The 16,581-nt window shown below is 57.2% G+C and overlaps 1 protein-coding gene across 1 annotated transcript in view; it reads right to left on the reverse strand.

Annotated features, from left to right (window-relative positions):
* Positions 1–336: 336 nt before the first annotated feature.
* Positions 337–16,581, reverse strand: part of UIMC1 (ubiquitin interaction motif containing 1) — a 61,969-nt gene continuing 45,724 nt past the window's right edge. Inside the window, exons 10-15 of the mRNA XM_065409596.1 lie at positions 10,570–10,738; positions 5,365–5,443; positions 3,543–3,663; positions 2,503–2,566; positions 1,611–1,668; positions 337–725 (exon numbers count right to left, since the gene is read on the reverse strand). Of these exons, the coding sequence (XP_065265668.1) occupies positions 542–725; positions 1,611–1,668; positions 2,503–2,566; positions 3,543–3,663; positions 5,365–5,443; positions 10,570–10,738 (675 nt within the window). The 3' untranslated portion in view covers positions 337–541. The remainder of the gene's footprint in view (positions 726–1,610; positions 1,669–2,502; positions 2,567–3,542; positions 3,664–5,364; positions 5,444–10,569; positions 10,739–16,581) is intronic.

Below are 16,581 nucleotides of genomic sequence, written 5' to 3' on the forward strand. Positions count from 1 at the left end.
CAGAGCCTCACGTAACAAGCAACTGGGTGCACAGCTAACGCCCAATGCCCCGGCACCCCCCACCCCTGCCTTTGAAAACCCTCCTGCTTTCAGGAGAACCCAAGAGCAATTGCTGGGACCCTCCGCTGGCCTGGCACCGGTGCCCGTGGGGAGCCCTGCCCGTGCACAGCCAAGCCCCGCACTCGGCCAGGGGACGCAGCAGCCCTGCAGGACACAAGGGCCTTTGGGGCAGGCCCAGGACAGCGCTGGGCACCAAGATTTCTAGTCGCTGGGGCATCCCCTGCTGCTGCTCCTCCTCCGCCCCCCGGCCCCAAAGAAAGACGCAGAATGCTCCACCGGGTCGCTGCCATTTCATAAAAACATCCATAAATATGTGTCAGTGTCTGGCTGGCGAGCGCCCTGCAGTGAGTCTCTCGTCCACGGCTCCCAGCCCTGGCACACAAGCACGTCACACTGCCTGGCCGTGGGCAGGGGCTCTCGCTGTGGCCCTGCTGCCCCTTCACTGTGGGTCTCCCGAGGTCCCTTTTCCATCGCTCACGCCTCAGAATTTCCTCCTCCTCCTCCGGCTGCCCTTGTTCTGCTGCTGGAAGCCCCCCGGGTAGCCCGCGGCTTCGGGAGCGGACACCAAGGATGGACTGGGCAAGTCACTGAAAGCCATGTGTGGAAGGGGGCTCTCCCGGGCCAGGCTGCCGCCGGCTTCCTCCTCAGCCCCCGACGGGGCGTGCCTAATGGAAATGGGGGAGGGAATGCCAGAGATAAATGCCAATCCAGGCAAGAAGCCACCACCTTTGAGCAGCGTCTAAGCCCAGCCGCCAAGGCTCCCATTCACGCCTCAAGCTGCTCTGCCCCGGCCCGAACACTCGCTGGCGTTGCACCTGTCAGCAGCTGGGAAGGAGCTGCCCGATGCGCCCTGCACAGCTGGCCTGGGAGCTCGCTGAAGGGCCCGGGATGAGCCCTAGCAGTGGGCCGGGCAGTCCTCTAGTCTAGCAGCCCAGGACAACCCCAAACCAAGCTCCCCGCACCCCCCGAACCAGCCACCACCTGCCCTTCCCCGAGTGGAGAGCAGCCCCTCTGCCTCGCAGGATTTGCCTGCCCAGCCTTCTGCCTGCTACACCCCTTCCCCAGCCCCACTGCGCCACCCTGCCCTCAAAGGAGCCAGGGAGCAGCTGCACGCAGCAGAGCCTCCGAACAGGTCAGCTGGCCACAACCTCCAGCCAGCTTGTCCTCGGGCAGCACCGAGCGTGGCCAGCTGCAGGGGGCCCGGAGCGTGACTCCCCAGGAGCCCCGGCTCAGCTGCGGATAGCAGGAGGTGACGAGCCTGGGCAAGGAGCGCTCAAGGGAGAGAAGCAGCAGCCTGGCGTCCAGGAAGGAAGGGCCCAGGGCTGGGGAATGAAGTGGGGAGCTGGCACTGAGGCTGCCCCGGGGCTCACACAGGGCCGGTGGAAGCAGGGCCAGGCCGAGCGGAGCCGCGGGAGGGGAGCTCTTTCGGCAGTGCTCATTCCACGGGCTCTGCACGGTCGCGGCCGGGGCCGGGCGCTGCTGTCCAGGCCAGCCAGCCACACCGCGCTGCTGGGGCGGGCCGGGCAGGGGGAAGAAAACCTGCAGCTCACAAAGCACCGGCCGACCTCGGGTCTCCTCCTGCTGCCAGCACGGCCCCCGCATCAGCATCTGCAACGAGAACACAGCAGGGCCTCATACGACGCAGCAGCTCAGGCTCTGGGAGCCAGCGGCACTGCTGCCACCAGCCGCCTGCACTCCGCTAGCAGGAGCGGCCTGCTCCCCGGGGCGCGCCAGGAAGCGGGGTCGGGGGCATTTCACACTCCCAACCCCTGGCCGGGCCGTCCCTCACACGGAGCAGCGATGCCGACTCTCTGAGCACAGCGCGCACCAGCACGCCTAGGGCCCTGGCCCCAGAGCCCAACACGGGGACAAGCCAGCAGCAGGGCTGGGGAGGCTTCTCCACCCCAGCGCGCCATCTGCTTAGGGGTGAGCCTGGTCACTGCACCCCACAGACCCCAGGCTGGCTAGGCAGCCCGCCCGCACCTCCAGCTGCCAGCTCTTCTCGGGGGACATGGGGCACGGGCGTACTGCCGGGCGCAGCCAGCCCCAACGGAGCCTGCGCTGCAGGTGAAATCAGCCACTGCCCACGGGTCAGGCTGAGGGGCCGAGACCCTTGTTACCGAGGGGCTCAGAGCTCCTGTAAGCACCTTGCGTTGGTGTCCCTCTGCCCCACCTGCGCTGGTCGTGGCACCGGGCTCTGTCTGTGCTAACCGAGGTGCTGGGCTGGAGCCCCGGCAGGAGCACTGGCCCTGAGATCAGTGGGGCTCCCGGAGCGTATGGGGAGGAGATACAGTCCCTGGCCTTTCCCCCACGGCTTGCCAACAGCCAGCTCCCCCGGGGGCTCGGAGCCAGCTGATACTGGGGCAGCGCCGGGTTACTCCCCAGTGGCGGGCACAGCCCAGGCCCTACACTGCATGTGCTTCGGAAATGTGGTGTCCCCACCTGCAGACTTGCACTCGGACATCTCCAGCATGCTGAGGAGTCTGCCGTCGCTCCTCCCGACGTCCTGTGACAACGGAGAACGCAGAGCCATCACGGGGCTGACAGGGAGGGCCCCCCTCCGGCCCCAGCCTGCCCTGCCCAGCCTCTCCCAGGGACCGTGGCAGGTGGCCTGACCTTGCTGCAACACCCCTACCCTCAGCCCCTGTACGCCACCGCCCGCCACTGCACCTCCGCATGCCCTCACCCCACGCCCTCACCCCCCCCACACACCACCGCCCCCCAGCCCTCACCCCCCTGTATGCCGCCACCAGCCGCACACCCTCACCCCCCTGTACGCCCTCATCCTCCCGCCACCGCCCGCCCCGCCCTCACCCCCTGTACGCCACCACCGCCCCACACGGCGCTGCCCCTCCGCCCTCATTCCCCTGCCGCCCCCCGTACGTCCTCGCCCCCCGCCACCACCCCCTGTATGCCACTACCCCCCACCCGACACTGCCTCTCCGCCTGCTGCCGCCCCCGCACGCCACCCCCCCGCGCACAGTACACTCTCGCCCCCTGCCAACCCCCGCATGCCACCGCCCTCACCCCTGTACACCACCGCCCTCTGTACGCCATCGTCCCCCCGCCCTTGCCCTCCATACACTGCTGCCGCCGCCACCCCCCCCCCGCCCACTGAAGGGCGTTCTGTGAGCAGTGATTACTTGGCTAGGGGCCCTGACTCCCACGGGAACGGGCTCCCTTTCACAGTCCTGTCCCCTTGCCCTGTGCCCACCTCCCTCCCTCCCAGCAATTCCACCTGTGGTCAGCCCAGGAACTGGCAGGACTGGGGTGCAGCAGGACAAGCCCAGCCCTCCCCGCCACTTGGAGTGTGTTGATGTTGTTGTAACAAGGCAATAGGCAACCGTAGCCTCGGCTCCCCCGTGGGCAGAGCCGTGTCCACCCAGCCGCTCACACGCTCGCTCACGCTGGAGGCCAAGCAGCAACGCTGATGCAGAACAAACCCACCTGGGCCTTGGAATGAGGCCGGACTCCACCCTCACCTTGGCACTGCGCAGCCTCCGGTTTCCCTGAGCGTCCCTTGCAGTCTGCAGGCAGCCGTCTACGTGCCTCGGATACTCCGCCAGTGGCACCAGGGCCTTACAAAGGTAGCACTTCTCACACCTGCCGTGCAAGGGAAGCAAAGCCGTGCATTAGGATTCACTCTGCAGCGGGGCTCTCGCTGACGCCCAACATGGCGTTTTACTTCTCCAGGCCATTCCCCTGATGCGGCCCGTCTGTGGAGCAGCACTGGCTCAGTGGGATCGCCCATCAAGCCAGCCCAATGCCAGTCAAAACAACGGAGTGATCAGCCGTTTCCCTGTCTGCTTCTCTGTCCCCCGCGGCTGCAGCAGTGGGACGGTGTGACGAACTGGGACTGTTCTTACTGTGGTCTTTGAATGCTGACAGGGGAGTGTGGCTAGGATGGTCTGCGTTGGGGGATGGGAGACTGACCGAGGGAAAATGCCTGAGCATGTAATGTGAGAACCCAGGAAGGGGTTAGAGGCCAGGTGACACCTTTGCCCAGGGAAACTGAACAAAGGCTGTGGGAGGGGTCGCTGAAGGGGGAGTTTCAGGAGCTGGCTGGTGATATGGCTGGGAGGCAGACGGGGCTCTGACCTCCCAAGGGGGCTGGGGCGCCCTGGGACCCCAAGATGGACCTAACTGGGGGGGATCCTGTTGTCTGTGCCTGCAAGACCTGTCTTGGACGGTGTTCCTGTCGTCTAAATAAACCTTCTGCTTTACTGTCTGGCTGAGAGTCATGGTGAATCGCAGGAAGCCGGGGGTGCAGGGCCTTGTGTCCCCCCACACTCCGTGACAGACGGTAATGAAATCAGCTCGGCTGATGGCTCAGACATAAACCACCCTGTCAAACTGCAGAAATGAAGAGTTCAGGGGATGCACAAGGGAGTGACATGTTGCTGGAGAAGCAAACCCAGTGTGTTAAAGCAGAGAGCCACCTTGTCTGACTGGCAGCCCAAGTCTGTCTCTGCCCTGTCCCTACTTAGCCCGCACTACCCTGGAGCCCTGTGCCAGTCAGCGGCCATGCCCATCTGGGTACAGCAGTCTTGCAGGCCAGCGCTGGGCTGGCAAGGGTGAGCTGGGCAGAGCAGTGGATACAGCAGTCGCTGTTCAGGAGAGGTGTCTCGGTTACCGGAGGCCCCACGCTCTCCAGTACGTGCATGGAGAGCCCCCAGCATGCTCCACGCAGCGGGTTCTTCTCCGATGCTCTTTCCAGGCAGGGCTGATTACCAGAGAATGTGTCTAAACAGAAGCTGTCCTCTCTGTAATTAGCTTAATTCCATTAGTGATGTTGCCATCCACTGTTTGTAACGGCAGAATAGCTTCCCCGGCAGGATTGTACTGTCAGAGCCTCTCTTCGGAGGCTCTGTGTGGGAGGGAGGAGGTGGGGTTGCACAGGGAGAGATTCAGCAAAACCACTGCGACTCTGGAAGTCTAAGTGAATTAAGGTCATCACTCCAGGTGCCATCCTGTCAGCCTTCCCACCTCCCCTCTCCTTCCCACAGGCTCCTGCACTCAGCAAAGTGCCTGCCTTGGCCCACCTGACCCCTCCCACCCCCCACCCGCTTCCGAACCGCATGGCGAGCTGGCTGAGATCAACTGAATGCAGTTAAGAGTAGGAAAAGAAACAGATTTCTTTTGTGCTCGTCTGAGGACCCCCAGATACCAGACATCACAGTGCTGGGCCCCAAGAGAAGAACACAGATTACGGGGACGTTGCTACAAGGAACATGCAGGAATAGAGATGGGCGGGGGGACGGGCTGCACAGAAACAAGCTCTCCGAAGCCAGCATACCTACTTACTTGTCAAGGGCTGCGGGTGTCGGGACGTCTCTGCCTCTGCCAGCTCTACTCCTTGTTTCTCTCCGTCGCTGAGTGAGCACTTAAGACACAAACAGAAAGTTACTCAGTTGCTGGGTGGCTTCTCCCTTCCTGACAGCGTTCTGGGGCTTGGAAAGCACCTGGGAGGGGACGTGGGGCAAGCTCAGGTGCCGCCTGGCAGCAGTGGGATGTGTGATGGGAAAGGCAAAAGGAGCACTGGGATGCTGATGGGCTGCAAAATCGGCAACTGGACAACTCAGACTGGTCCTGCCGGGGTCCTGGGAGTTTGCCATCCTTCCTGAGGCCAACCAGCGGCCCCGGCAGGAGGCTTCCGCTAGCCCCCTGGGAAGGGGCTTCGGGTCAAGTTTGTGGATTAACTAAAGTTCCCGTGAATGGAACAGCGGCCTACAACCTGATAAAGCCAGCTGCAGCACTGCTCCCCCGTGTACCCAGGTCAAGGACCGGGCAGAGAGAAGAGCTGACTGGTCAGAGGGTGGGTCCGGTGAGCCCCTCCCGCCAGGACTGTGACTCGCTTCCAAGAAAGTTCCAGTCCCCTCCCCTGGGTGAGGGCTGGGATGGCTGGGTCAGACTCCCTGACACGCACAGTAAATCTCAAGTCACTGCCTCGCTCTGTGCCCCATGTGTGACATGTGGGGGGTACCGACCCCCAGTCAGGTGTTGTGAGATCTCGGGGGAAAGCGCTCTATAGGCGCTGGGCGAAGGAAAGGGCTTCCCCCACCAGACTGCCAGTGGCTGCTGCAGCCTCTTCCAGACTAGTGTTCTGATGAGTGAAGCCAACAAGCAGTGCCGCAGACCTGCTCTCCAGGCATCTGCAGGGAGAATTTCAACGTGTTTGTCTCTTTCGGTTGAATTGCTCTCAGCAGATTCCTGCTGACATGCCACCCGCTCAAATCCTGAGGGAGTGTTTCCGATAGCTCGGCCGGCTCTGGTAGGGATGTTTGAGTTTCCACCTCATAAACAGATATTGCTGTAAGTACTCCCGGGCAATCTGGCTACGGGGACAAAGTGCACGAGAGCTGCTTTCCAGCCTGGCATCGGAGCTTCCGAGATTAGCTCGGCTCCTGAGAAGAAAGGCCTGACTCCGGGATACAGGCGCCGGCCACCTCTTGCTGTTTGCTAACGTCTGTTATCACAGAGCTCAGCGCCTGAATCTGGAGCACAGCCCAGGTCTGAAGCAAGCCCTGATTTTCTTTTCTCCTTGGTGCTGGCCCAGCAGGCCAGTCAGTGACTAGAGCTGGCGGCTGCCTTCAGCACCGCCCAACATGCAGCCGGGCAGCCTCCTGGGAGCTCCCGGGAGCGAGGCAGAGATGCCCGTGGTGGAGAAATGAACCACTGGGCAACAGCCCACGAGCAGCCCATGGCAGGGACTCCTTGTTCGCCCCTCGCCTGGACTAGGGTGAACCAGTGGCCTATCCGTGTCCTGGTACCGATCCCAGAGCCCTCCTAAGTCAGCATGGTGAGAGCAGCTCTCTCCATGGGGGTGCAGCTGTTAATATTCCTTTAACGCCGTCTCAGGACGCCGTGTGCACTCGCTCAGGTGTTAATCAGTTCTATTTTTTCCAAAAGCAGTGAGCACATCTGGCACGGCAGGCCTGTTAGAAATCTTTGGGATCACGCGGGAAGACCCAGCTGTGCTGCCGAGAGCAGCAGGAGGAATGGAGAAACATGGCCAGCATTGCTGATCGACTCCACCACATGCACACGAGCCAGCTAGCTATGGTTCCAAACTCCCCCTCCCACCCATCCCTAGAGAGGCTTTTCCGAAGAGACCCGCCAGAAAGAGCGCACACCTGGGGGCCTGGGCTCACCCCAAAGACAGAGCCCTGTCCCAGCACACTAGGAGACTTGTAACCTCTCCCGGGCCGTGCCACTCTCGTGTGAAATGTTCTGCAATGCACAGCATGTCTGAGAATGGACCTGTCTCCATCAGCTCCGTGTCAGGACAGCCGGGCATGGGTGCGTCCTGCCTGGGCGAGGCTCCAGCGCTCCCCTGATTCCACGTTTGCCCGTGTCCCCATCACCACTGGCCAGCCAAGGCAGGTCGTACAGGCAGTGTACAGGAATGGGAGCAGGGCTTGCTGCGTGGCTTGGGGCAGGTCCCTTGTCTGTCCACCTGTGGGTCTCTCTCACCAGAGCATAGAGAGGCTCAATAACTGCATGCCTGACACTTGGCAGGTGTAAAGTGCCTTCGGTGCATGACGACGCTTCCTGCCTTTTGCACAAGGCTTGTGTCTGTTCAGGCTGCATCTCTCCACCCCAAGCTGTCTAGTCCCATTACCAGCAGGTTATTTTTGTGCAGATCCTATTAATGGAAAGATTCTCTAGCATGTTGGCCCATCTCAGAAGTGATGAAGCTTTTCCCTGCCCCAGTTGTGTTACTCTTTTTGCTGCATCAGTGCCACTTCTCTTGGTGTTGGGAGCTTTGTACAGTATCAGCACTGCTGCTGGGGCTCTGGAAACCGATGGTGGGGTGTCAGTTGCACGTGAGGCGTGGGAGGGGCATATGGCGTCTCCTGCTCTCCTGTCACTCACTGTGGAACAGGAAGGCTGGGCCAGAATGGAATGGGAGGTTAGTCCACAGCCGTGGTATTTGGTAAAATTCTAGGCTTTCTTCCCGAATACTGAGCTGGATATGTTTGTGGTAGCAGCCGCAGAGCACAGCAGAGGGCAGTGACCCGAGGCAGAACGTGGGAACTCCTTCAGAGTCCTTCAGTTCTCATTCCAGACTCACCAGCCCTTTAGAGCTTGTGCCTGGGGGTAGGGGGCACACACATTCACTAGGGCTGAGCACGGGGGTCAGGAACGTTCATTACACCAACAGCGAGGAGCCCACCACTCCCCATCCTGGCGCAGTGTCTAGGGCTTAGAACAAACTCTTCAAGCCCTACTGAATTCACTCAGAAACAAGCACCCAGGAAAGCAGAAGCAGGACTCTGGAATACAGTCTCCTTTAGTCAGGAACAGAGTCCACACAGGGAACCGTTTCAGTCAATTGCCCCATGGAGACAAGCCCTAAGGGGCTGTCTACACTGCACTGTAAGCCCAGGGTTTGTAAACCCTGAGTTAGCAGACCCTGAGTTTGTTAGCCTAGGGCTTGAGCATCTACACTCATTTATAACCCCAGGTCAGGAACTGTTGAACCCTGGGTCCCAGCGTCTACACTGCATTATGCAAGCCCAAGTCCAAACACCAGTCTTCTTTGCGCCCTCCCAAAATGTGGCCACTCTAGCCCTCAGCTTGAGGTGCAGTGTTGGAGAACGAGACCGGCCACCAAACCTGACTGGCCACAGGACAAAGGAAGTTGGCCTGTGGGATACTTTTTGCCAACTCCCAGGGCACAAGTCCAGTGGGGCTGCGTCTCCACTGCAAAGCAACAGGGCTTGAATGTAGGTCCCAGCTGGACTCAGGCTTGGACCCTCCACCCTGGGTCTGAGCCCTGGGTTAGTGCGACTTGTGTGGAGATGGAAGGCGGGTTAGGCAAGAGCCTGAGTGTGAACCCTGGGCGTACACTAAGGCCTGGTCCACACTAACCCCCCACTTCGGACTAAGGTACGCAAATTCAGCTATGTTAATAATGTAGCTGAATTCGAAGTACCTTAGTCCGAACTTACCGTGGGTCCAGACGCGGCAGGCAGGCTCCCCCGTCGATGCCGCGTACTCCTCTCGCCGAGCTGGAGTACCGGCGTCGACGGCGAGCACTTCCGGGATCGATCAGGGATCGATTTATCGCGTCTAGACAAGACGCAATAAATCGATCCCAGAAGATTGATCGCTTACATCCGGACCAGCGGGTAAGTATAAAAGCCCTGCGGCATGGCCACAGCTGGCCCAGGTCAGCTGACTCGAGTTCGAGGGGCTAAACATTGATGGATAGACGTTGGGGCTGAGGCTGGAGCCCAGGCTCTGGGACCTCCCCCGACAGGGTTCCAGAGCTTGGGCTCTAGTCTGCTGGGAAGCAGCAACTCTGACAAAGAATTGGGAGTCGTGATGGCTAATCAGACGGACATGAGCTCCCAGTGTGACATGGTGGCAATCCTGGGATCTCGAGTAGGAGCAGAGAGGTGGTTTCACCTCTGTATTCAGCACTGGTGCAGCCCTGTGCCCAGTTCTGACGCCTACTGTTCAAGACGGATGTTGGTAAATTGGGGAGGGGTCAGAGAAGAGCCACGAAAGTGACTGAAGGATTAGAAACCTGCCTTGTCGTGACAGACTCCAGGAGCTCCATCTATTTAACTCAAAGAGAGAGTTGCGGGGTGAGTTGATTCCAGTCTATCAATACCTACACGGGGAACAAATACTTAATAATGGGCCCTTCCGTCCCACAGAGAAAGGTCTGACCCGATCCAGTGGCTGGAAGCTGAAGCCAGATGAATTCAGACTGGAAATAAGACAAAAAAATTGACAGTGAGGGAAACTAACCACTGGAACAACTTACCAGGGTGGTGGCGGATTCCCCATCCCTGGCAATTGTTAACTCCAGATTGGCTGTTTGTCTAACAGCTCTGCCCTAGAGATGATTGTGGGACAGGTCTCTGGGCTGTGCCACGCAGGAGGTCAGACTAGATGATCACAATGGTCTGGCCTGGCCTTGGGATCTATGAATAGTCCCTCTCACCAAGTCAATCCGTTCTGCACAGCACTTGGCGCCGCAGCTCACCACGTGTTGGACACTCTCAGTGCAGGCTGTGTGCTCCATGCTGTGCCACACACACACAACCCTGGCTGAGACTGCGTGCTGAAGGGCTCCCTCCTTCTCTCTGCTCCGTGGGCCTGGGATTGTCCTAGCTGAGGTGCGTGGTATGGTCCTAGAGGGGTCCTGCATTGTGGGCCTGCAGGAGACGGCCAGGGCTGGAACCTGGAGCGATGGTCACGTGGACTGCTAAGTAACACACTGACTACAAGGAAATTCTAAGACTTGACAGTGCAATGAGTGCTGGAAAGCCACCGGGCTCAGCGCGCCCTCCGGGGCAGGCGGAACCAGGCAGAGGGGAGGAGGCCTCTCACACACCTCTCAGCGGGCCTCAGCAAGAGAGTGTTTGCTACACTCTCTGTAGCCAAGAGTCGGAGGGGTGCTGAGACTCCCAGCACACAGGGCTGCTGGGGCAGGAGAGGGAAATCACACGCACACTCACAGGACCCAGGCACGAGACCAAGTGCTTAGCAGACCTGGAACGTCTTTGTTTGCATCCTGTCCCACGATGCCGTTACAGCACATGGCGTGCAGCTCAATCTCGGTGGCTGGAAACCCTCGATCACACAGTGGGCACGACACACTGTCATCAGCTGACGGGCTGCATTCAGAGACTGTGTTCCCAGCTTCTTCATCTCCACCCGCCTGAGGAAGGGGACAAGAAATCAGCCGAACAGCTCTTGCTGTTTCATTCTTCATGCCTACCCTAGAGCGCCTGGCTGTCTTGCAGCTACTTACCCTCCCGCAGCTGCTGCATTGCTCAGACACATTCATTCCCACTGTACAAGTCAGATCTAGTAACTGCAGTGACTAGTTCACTGCATGAGCGAACACCACCGCACTAATATCAAATGCTTGTTCCAAAGGCAACATGTCCTGCCGCATCACCATGAGGCGTCCCTGGACAGCCGGGCATTCCACTGAAGGCAAGGATCATCTGTGCTGCCGCTACGCATCGCTGGGTAAAATGTAAAGCATCCCTAACTGAGACCCCAAGAATGCCAGGAAGCAAACCCAGCGAGACGCATGAAAAACTCATGTGGCAAAGCAAGAGTTCAACACGTGACATGGGCTCATCAGTCCCTAGCCATGGCCCAGCACAGCACAAGCTGCACATCTGGGACCCTGATGAAGGGAGGCTCCCACCCTCCCAGTGGGTGAGCTCACAGCAAGGGCCAGGTGTGATGTTATCTGATTAGAATATGACCATATGGATCATTGTTGCAACCACCGGTATATATTTGCAGCAAACCTTGTACGAAGGTTGTTGAGTGAGGCGTCTAAGACAAGGTTATGTTTGCTGGTTATGATTATGCTCTCTGTGCGCTTGGATCATTTTTGTATGTGAAGTTATAAGTACTGGAATAGCCACCAGCTTTCTGGGGATTGTCTGCCCCATTCTTTGCAGTTCACCCTAATGGAGTGACCACAGCTGGCCTCCACTGGGACACCGGTCACAGCCAGATCTGCCATGGAAGGTATCTACAAAAATGTCAGGTTTCAGAGTAGCAGCCATGTTAGTCTGTATCCGCAAAAAGAACAGGAGTACTTGTGGCAGCTTAGAGACTAACAAATTTATTAGAGCATAAGCTTTCGCATCCGAAGAAGTGGGCTGTAGCCCACGAAAGCTTATGCTCTAATAAATTTGTTAGTCTCTAAGGTGCCACAAGTACTCCTGTTCTTTTTACAAAAATGTCATAATTTGCTAGATATGATCATCTTGTTTATATGTTTGTATCACCTTTGTATTATGAGGTATAGATATGTCTGTATGTCTGTATTTCAAACTTGTGCTATGCTTCTGGGTGACACCCCCAGACAGTTTGGCATCAGCACTGATGGCCCATTAAGGACCATCAGCTAATACAACTGACCCATTGAGAGAAGGCAGATACATCTTGTGACTCAGCAAGACATGCAGGAACATGCCTACGCAGAACTCTAAGGCTTCCAAGCCATGTGCTGGGTAGCTTGTGGTCGGAACAGAGGAAGCACAGGCCACATGGCAAGAGACTATAAAAGGCATCATCATCATCATCTCCATTTTGTCTTCAATCCTGCTTCTGACCTCTGGAGGGACCTTGCTACAAACTGAAGCTCTGAACAAAGGACTGAATGACCCATCCCAGCTGGGGATGTTCCAGAGACTTGACTTAAGCCAGCAGTTTATTCCATCACTGCTACAAGCCTGAACCAAGAACTTTGCCATTACTGTATGTATAGTAAGTCCTCGCTTAATGTTGTAGTTACGTTCCTGAAAAATGCGACTTTAAGCGAAACGATGTTAAGCAAATCCAATTTTCCCATAAGATTAATGTAAATGGGGGGGGGGGGGGGTTAGGTTCCAGGGACATTTTTTTCACTAGACAAAAGACTATATTTTTATATATATATATACACACATATATACACACACACAGAGTAATAAGTTTTAAACAAACAATTTAATACTGTACACAGCAATGCTGATTGTGAAGCTTGGTTGAGGTGGTGAAGTCAGAGGGTGGGATATTTCCAGGGAGTGCCTTACCACTAAATGAGAAACTAGCACTCGGCTGAGCCCTCAAGGGTTAACACATTGTTGTTAATGTAGCCTCACACTCTACAAGGCAGCATGAATGGAGGGAGGGGAGACAGCATGGCAGAGAGAGACACACACCGTGTGTGTGTGTGAGAGAGATGCACATTGCCCCTTTAAGTACGCTGACCCCACTCTAAGTACATTGCCTTTTTAAGTAGATCAGCAAGCTGAGAAGGCAGCTGCTGCCAGAAAGCTCCCTCTGTCCTGAGCCCTGTCGTGTCCCGTCCCCCCGCCCCCTCTATGGAGATGGGGTAAGCGGGGGGCAGGAGTAGGGGGAGGGGGACACCCTGACATTAGCCTCCCTCTTCCCCACCCCACACAGCAAGCAGGAGTCTCAGGGAGCAGCTCCAAGGCAGAGGGCAGGAACAGCACACGGCCGTGGGGGAGGGACAGCTGAACTGCCGGCAATTGCTAGCCTGCTGGGCGGCTGCCACACAGGGAACTTAGGGGAGTGGGGAGCTGATGGGGGGCTGCCAGTCCACCCTGGGTCCAAGCCCCCACCAGCTAGCTGCAACAGGCTGCTCTTCCTGCAAGCAATGGACAAAGCAGGCAGCTGCCAAACGACGGAGCATTGCGCAACTTTAAACAAGCATGTTCTCTAATTGCTCAGCAACGTAACAACGAAACGTTAACCAGGACGACTTTAAGTGAGGAGATACTGCAATTGATTCCTTTAACCAATTTTAACTCTCACCTTTCTTTCTTTTTATGAATAAACCTTTAGATTTTAGATACCGAAGGATTGGCCACAGAGTGATTTCGGGGTAAGATCTAAGTTATATATTGACCTGGGTGTGTGGCTGGTCCTTTGGGATCAGAAGAACCTATTATTTGATGAGACTGGTTGTAAAGAACCACTCACCTCTGAATCCAATGTTTTTGGTGATGATATAAGAACTGGAATGACTGCGGAAACGGCCTTTACCTTTTCTTGTTAGCCAGTGTGGTGAAACAAGAGTTTACTTTTGTGGCTGCTTTGGTATATCTTATAAAAGAACCACCACCAGTTTGGGTTGTGTTTGCCCTATTTCTCAGCAGGGCGTCCTGACATTGACATTCTCAGTCATGACCCCCAGAGGCACGTTTACACCGGGTTCCTCCAGTCTCCACTCCCGGTAATGGGGGTAGGGACAGAGGCAAAGGGGAAAGATAAAGGCGATAGGGTTGACAATCTGTTACTAAAAGTTACCAATCCTGGCTTTTCTCTAGTACTCTGTGATCTAAAACGGTCAGGCTGCCTGCGTGTCTGGCGTCACCTGCCCCCAGCCTCTGCATCTCAGTGCTAGCAACTCTCTGCAACGCAGACTGAGCCTTAACCTAGCAGAGCTTGGGAGAGGGGCAGTCTGACCGCTGCTGCCTAAGAAAGGTCTACCGAGGCGGCCTCCCACGGAGGTTCCTGAACCTTTAAGCCAAGGACCGACCCTGCTTTCCACAACCAGGGCTGCTCTGTGTAATTGTTAACTAGCCAGAAGGAACTTGCAGAGGCAGAATGCAGAGGTGGCTGTAGCAGGGCTAGCCAGTGAGTCAGCTGAGGAACTGATGTTACTTCCTTCTAACGGTGCAATTCCAGGAAAACCATAATTCGGGTCAGGCTGGCTGCTCAACCCCCGCCGCATGTTCTGTCACTGAGTAAGAATCTGCACTGCCAGGAGTGAGCCCACTCCTGGACTCCCTTCCTGCGCTTGCGTCACGAGCCCCACCCACGTCAGTGTGCGGGAGAGTCTGCAGGCCTGGGCTGTAGCTCACAAGGCACCTCAGGAACTGCCCTGGGATTGCTGGCCGACAGGCTCTCAGCACAGAACGCCTCGCAGGCAAACCCCACACAAAGCGCCTTTCCAAGCAAACGTTTCTCAGTTCTACTGTGGGTAGTTCAACGACTTCCCAGTTACGGCACCGGCACTTCCACGCCGTTTTCCCTCTCCGGCTCCCTGCCTCGTTAGACTTTAGCGAGTCATGAGGACATGCCAATACAAAATCAGACATGCTGAATATGAAAGCTCAGATCAGATCGGTGTTACCCTAATCAGACGACACATGCAGATGTGAGGAGACAACAGCAGGCGCTGCTCCTTCTCATTTCCACTTGAAAAGCAATCGTAAAGATCACGTCTTTTGCAACTACCAGGTGTCCAAACACACCACTTACACTCTCGCTGTAAATAACTCATTTTAAATGTAAATACAACAGCGTATAACAAAAACTGTCAGCCGGCTCCCGAAATGGCTTGTGCAGCGCCTTACGAGAATGGCTTTTGGAACCGGTAACTGCACGCGGCCGAGCCAGGCCTGGTCTGCTCTCGGGTAGGAGAGCGCAGCCTGCAAGCAGCAGTGCCTGAGCACCCACCCGGAGGTCTCAAGTTCCAGGGCAGGCTCAGGCCTGGACACTAGCTGGGAGAAGGCTCTGGCTGTTGCTAACCCCCGAGCCAAGCAACAGGCATTTCTGCTTCTGGCCTAGAAGGCTGAAAGCTCAGAGCCGACCCTGGCCTTGGGCCTACTGCCAGCATTAGCGCTGCAGAGCAATGCCCATGCCCAGGAAGGTACGTGCTCTAGTGCGAGGTGCTCTGTCACTGACATCGGAGCCACTAGCTGTCGACACGGAAGCAGGAGACTCCACGGGCACTATCTAAACGTTGTAAGGGACGAGCCCAGTGTCCTGGCCATGATCCCGACTCTGCCAAAGGCTGCATGAGCACTGGTGTCCCGTGCACAGCGGTGGCTGCACTATCTCACAGATGTGCCGTGCTCTGAGGTGCGGCCAGACGAGAGGCCCAAGAGAACAGACTCTGGGCTGCTAAGAGCCCATGACAAAGACGCGCTGTAGACTCCCTGAACTTGTTTCTCACTCATGTCCCCTGCCGGAGCAGCACTTGGGACCCCTTTGGTTTTCCTCTGTAAATTAATACCCAAAGGAGCATTTTCAGAAGCAGCTCCAGAAGCCAGCTGTCATTGCTGAGACACCTGCCCAGGTGTGGCACCACAGGCATGGGGAGACAGCACCTAGTTCCAGGGCTTTGGAGCGGAGCCTGGAGCAGCTCCGGAGCAGTGGAGCTGCAAGTTTTTGCCTGGAGCTAGAGCGGAGCCGGAGCACAGCTTCAAAGCCCTGCTTAATTCCACAATGAGGCCTCGAGAATGGCCTGGCCCTGGATTAATGTATTTCATTTTATAAAAGCCAAGGCTCTGTGCTGTCCCCAGGCGCTCTGCTCCACTCCTCTCTGGGCTCCACACGGGACCTGGGCTCTCTGGCTCAATCCAACCCAGCAAAATCAAACCTCCCCACTCAATCCCCTCCGAGAACACTGGGGGACAAGCAAGGTTTGCAGCATGCCCCCTGGTTTAATAGATTCTTCAGAGTCCCAGCCTCACCCCTGAGATTACCAAAGTGCAAGTTCAGTCATAGCAGGGAGTCTCAGATACCCAGCAGCACTGATACCCCTTGGCCCCGTCCCTCTCGCCTCAGGGCAAGCAACTGGCTCCCCTCCTGCAGCCCAACCATGGGAATTAGCAGCAACCACCTCAGCTGATCCAGGTGCTCCGAAGGGAGCTCCCGGCAGGCATGGGGCCAGTGGCTGGGATTGGGGAATCAGGGAGGGGTGTTAGGGCCCTAGTGTCAGAGGTATACACCCTCCTCTGATCTTGGGGAACCCACTAGAGTTTGCTGGTGGAGCGTGAGGATTTCCAGTTTGATAGAGGCCTGGAGCCTGGTCTACACTTAAACTAAAGTCAACATAGGCCGGCGCTCAAGGGGGTGAAAAGTGCCCCCCCGAGTGCTGTAGCTATGCCAGTCTAAGCTCTGGTCTAGACACAGCTAGGCTGATGGAAGGAAGCTCTATGGACTTAGCTAGTGTTGCTCCTGGAGGTGGAGTTCCTACCGCAACAGAACACCCTCTGTCACTGCAGTCTGGCCACA

This window comes from Emys orbicularis, chromosome 8, assembly GCF_028017835.1.
Source record: "Emys orbicularis isolate rEmyOrb1 chromosome 8, rEmyOrb1.hap1, whole genome shotgun sequence".
NCBI classification, from domain to species: Eukaryota; Metazoa; Chordata; order Testudines; family Emydidae; genus Emys; species Emys orbicularis.